Consider the following 4,504-nt stretch of genomic DNA (forward strand, 5'->3'; position numbering starts at 1 on the left):
GGTCGCTTTGACCCAAGGGCAGCAGGAGGGTCAATAATCAATAAAAGTGATCAGTACCACTCAGGCTTCAGCCTGCAGAGGGAGTCAGACAGGTGCATCATGGGAAAATTGTGATTTGAAAAATGATTTGATCTGTTTCACCTGCAGTCTGAAAGCTTTTGGTTGATCAATACAAAGATTACAGCTTTAACTCATCCCCTACACTTCCATCAACAGGTAATCAATATAAAATCTGACTGATGAATTATCAAAGCAACTTCATTTATATCATTTAAAGAACAAAAACAAATGTGTAGTTTATCAAACTCTTAGATCTGTCAGCTGATCAGCTCACTAATCACCAATCAATAATGGGCTTCAGCCAGTCAGATACTCTACTTGGAGTAAATCAGTGACTTTCAGACAGGAAACCAGAACCTGATCAATTCAGGAAACAAACAAACAACAAACATTTTTAAATTATTATTATTATTATTATTATTGTTAATAATAATAATAATAATGTCAAGTTCTGGCTTTTACCATTTATTGATTTGGACAGAGTAGATCCAGGTTCAGGTTAACCTTTAACTTGAAGTTCAACTGATCAATAAGTGATCAATAAAAGTGATCAGAGACAGATCCTGGAGCGTTCAGATGCTGCATTAAATACAATCATTTAATTTCAGGAAGAACCTTTGAAAAGGATCAGTTCTGAGCTGGACCCTGCTTGGGTCTGTGACCCCCCCACCATCAGGCCGTTGGTTCTGGTTTGGGGGGCTCATGGATGGTCATGGAGTCCAGAGAGGACAGGTCATCTGATTCTGGAAGCAGCTCCTGCTTATCGCTGTGAGACAGGAAGAGAGGTTTCAGTGACAGGTGTTCACCTGGACAGGTGTGCTCGTCAGCAGGTGGTCATGTGACGCGCTCAACCTAAAGGGGGCGCCGCTGACATCACATCATTACCTGGCAGAAGAGCGGCGGGACAGGCGGTGACGTCTCAGCGTGAAGATGACGAGTGTTGCCAGCAGCAGAACAGACATGACGGCCAGAGTGACGAAGAGGAAGAAGGCTGCAGGAAATGAGAGGGTATGAAGATCTAACAGAGGCTCTTATTCTGAAAATACTACACAGGAAGCTCGTTTCTATCAGCAAAGAATAAGACCCGCCCCCTGAAGTCAGACGACATTCACAGTCCTTACAAAAAGCGACAAAGACTGCAGAAAATGAGCACTGACATCAGTCAGCTCTTATTGTGAAAAAAGTCTAAACAGGAAGCAAGTTTATACTGATCATGGATAAAACCGGCCCACTGAAATGAAAAGAGGCAGTACATGTCCTATAAAACAGTGGTTCTCAAACTGGGGTCCCTGGATCCCAGGGGGTCCGCGAGCTTTCTGTAATAAGTCAAAGAAGCGGTAAAACATTTATTATGTTCAATATGTGAATAGGTAAAGTTTTAAAGTGGTTTTTGATGCTGTTAATTTTCTCAATATTGTAATTTTTGGAAGTTGAAATTAAAAATTTTGTTAACCGTGTCTTCCTGTCTAGACTTTTGTTAATTGTTTTTTTCACCACTCGCTCTCGTGCAAGACAGACGCTCTTCTTCCCTCTCCCGTCCCCCTCCTGCTTTTTTGCTCTCTGTCTGTGTATCGGAGTTCCTGTTACACATCTTCCAAAATGTAAACTACCGTCATGGATCTGATCATCTGGACTTTCAACGAAATTGAGAATATATTTTTCAACCAAACGACAAAGAGCCCTCATGCCCCGCTGAGACTCACGCTGCAGGATACGTCATGGATCTGATGTGTCTTTCTGTATTGTCTCAGGACGCCGCCGAAGATATTGGAATCATGATAGCAGGGTTTCTGCTTTTTGGCACCAGTGAATATCTATGTTATTGGCTATTAAAGAAGACTGTGAAAGCAATTTCGGCCATGGCAAAGCTGCCGACCATGTCCGCAGGTTTGGTTTGTGCTTCGAGCACTTAAAATCAGCCGATTTATGCGCTAAACCATAAGATGGAAGCGATTTGTGAGAATCGCAGGCCACCTGCGGCTTCTGGGACTCGCCAACATGTTGGGGATGACCAGGACTTTATTTGTAAACCAACTGATGCCGGAACACAAATAGCAGGCAGTCTGGAAGCGGCGGGTGGGGTGGGGGGATCCATGGGTCTTCCCCCAGAAAATTTGGAATAGAGATGCCATTTCCTGCATTTTAACAGGTTGTTAAACATCTGTAACATTGGATTAAATTGATTTAAAACAGGGGCAGCATGGTGGCGCAACTGGTAGAGCTGCTGTCTCTCAGCGAGCAGGTCCCTGGTTAAAATCCCGGACCGGGGGCCTTTCTGGGTGGAGTTTGCATGTTCTCTCCGTGCATGCGTGGGTTTTCTCCAGGTTCTTCAGTTTCCTCCCACAGACCAAAAACATGCATGTTAGACTGATGGGTAACTCTAAATTGTTCCTAGGTGAGAGAGTGAATGGTTGTTTGTCTTGTTTGTCTCTATGTGTCCCTGTGATGGACTGGAAACCCGTCCAGGGTGTACCCCGCCCCTCGCACAGTGATTGCTGGACATGGGAACCGGCGACCCCCGTGACCCAAAATGGAAGAAGCGGGTAAAAGATAATGGATGGATGGATTTTAAACAGGTCTCTCTTGTAAATAAGTCCTCCAGGCTCAATGACACTAACAACCTGTATAAATATAATATATATAAATTGTGCTGCTTTGGATTCTGAGACACAGCTGAAGGTGGATGAAGACGCTTCATCCCAGCAGGACATGCGGTCAGCGTCTCTGCTGGCAGCAGCGTGTGGCGAGCTGGTGCGCCTGCTGAAGCAGTAACATCCACTCCACAGACATGGACGTCTCCCGTCGCTGTATTTTTAATTAATAATCAAAATAAAAATGCGCAATGACTTTGGACTTTTATGGGCAGAGATTTGAGCCGACAGATCTGAGCCGGAACGCACACAGTGAAAATGAGGGAGTTCCTGGATCTTGTTCTGGCAGGATCCGGCTCAAATTAACCACTGGGGACGACCTTGGAGGGATTTAATAAGCACGGACCAGTGGAAAGCCCACTAATCTGGCCATTTTGGATTAAAAGCACCAGCAGAATTCAAGGCTGACAAGAAATAACAGTCTGCCTGAAAAACATCAACAATTGTTGCTTATCTGAATCGGACTCCCCCATTTGCCCTTGAAGCAGACAGACTTATCAAATTTCTCCTTATTTCTCCGCCCATCTTTCCGACGACTGTACGATAATAATCTCACTGTATTTCGGTACAATGATAATAAAGCTGATTCTGACTGAATGAAAAATGCCCCATGTTTAAAAGTATAAAAATTTAGCATTATTAAAGGACAGGTCTTAAATATTTATGTTACACAAATATTTCCATTGCGTTAGACAAATTGAAGAAAGTTATTTAATAAACATGAGGGTTATGGGTTCTCTCCCCTGTAAGGGGTCCCTGAACCCAACACGTTTGAGAACCCCTGCTATAAAAGAGAAAGAAGGCTGGAGGAAAAGACGTGAAAAGCTAACAGCAGCTTTGATTGTGAAAAGACCACACAGGAAGCTCACTTATTTTGGTAAGAGACAAGCCCTGCCCCCTAAAGTGTTATAAGTGTCAAAGTTAATTTTTTATTACGCGATGTCTTTATTTCTGTAGTTTTATGTGGACCAAGCAGAACAGAACCTTTGGTCATAAAGTTAGACCAAAGGACCGCTGCACGTGCTCGTCCTTTCAAAGTTAAACTAAAAAATCTGGAGGAGACGCTCACCTGCAGTCCAGTGGCTTCGACCTTTACCTTGAGTATCAACCGAAGCTGTGGGACAAGAACAGGTGAGACACAGACGGGTGAGACACAGACGGGTGAGACTGACGGGTGCATCAGGTGATCCAGTGAACGGTGCTTACCGTGCCCGCTGCAGCGGTTCATGCACTCCTCCACAGAGTCGAATTTGTTGGCGTTTCCACCACAACCGCCATACAGGAAGCTCTGGCAGGAGGCGGAGCTTGGGTCATAGTAGAACTTGGGGAAGGCGGCGCGGCAGTGTCCCTGCACTGGACTCAACCCACAGGGCTCTGACACAGACACAACAATTACCCACAATGCATCTGGCAGCCAAATGCTCTTTTCTTCAGGATGTCAGGAGAATTAAAGCAGAAAAACCCTTTTGACCATTTTTTTTAACACTAAGAGGTTACCTGAGCATCCCCCCCCCCCCCCAATCTTAAAGATGACAGAAATCTGTCCACATTCAACACGATGGAAAGCAGTCGTGGCAGTGGAGAACTTTAGTCCCTGCGTCCAGCTCACCTGTGTTCTCAGATGGAACTTTCTTCGAGGACGGCAGAACTGTGACTCCTGGAGGAGACAAACATGTCCCATATTTAAAGACGGGCACGCCTGACACTTCTGTCTCAGCTGTAGTGAGATGGACACAGATGGGACTCCATCTGTCTCACCTGTACAGGTAGTCTTGCAGTTGTCCTCGTTCTCG

The 4,504-nt window shown here is 44.9% G+C and overlaps 1 protein-coding gene across 1 annotated transcript in view; it reads right to left on the reverse strand.

Moving 5' to 3' along the window:
* Positions 1-477: 477 nt before the first annotated feature.
* The window catches only part of LOC119411040 (kunitz-type protease inhibitor 2), a 4,758-nt gene continuing 731 nt past the window's right edge, over positions 478-4,504 (reverse strand). Inside the window, exons 2-7 of the mRNA XM_037677963.1 lie at positions 4,470-4,500; positions 4,321-4,368; positions 3,918-4,085; positions 3,781-3,825; positions 946-1,051; positions 478-826 (exon numbers count right to left, since the gene is read on the reverse strand). Of these exons, the coding sequence (XP_037533891.1) occupies positions 733-826; positions 946-1,051; positions 3,781-3,825; positions 3,918-4,085; positions 4,321-4,368; positions 4,470-4,500 (492 nt within the window). The 3' untranslated portion in view covers positions 478-732. The remainder of the gene's footprint in view (positions 827-945; positions 1,052-3,780; positions 3,826-3,917; positions 4,086-4,320; positions 4,369-4,469; positions 4,501-4,504) is intronic.

This window comes from Nematolebias whitei, chromosome 6 (assembly GCF_014905685.2).
Source record: "Nematolebias whitei isolate Nwh7 chromosome 6, NemWhi1, whole genome shotgun sequence".
In the NCBI taxonomy this organism is placed as follows: domain Eukaryota; kingdom Metazoa; phylum Chordata; class Actinopteri; order Cyprinodontiformes; family Rivulidae; genus Nematolebias; species Nematolebias whitei.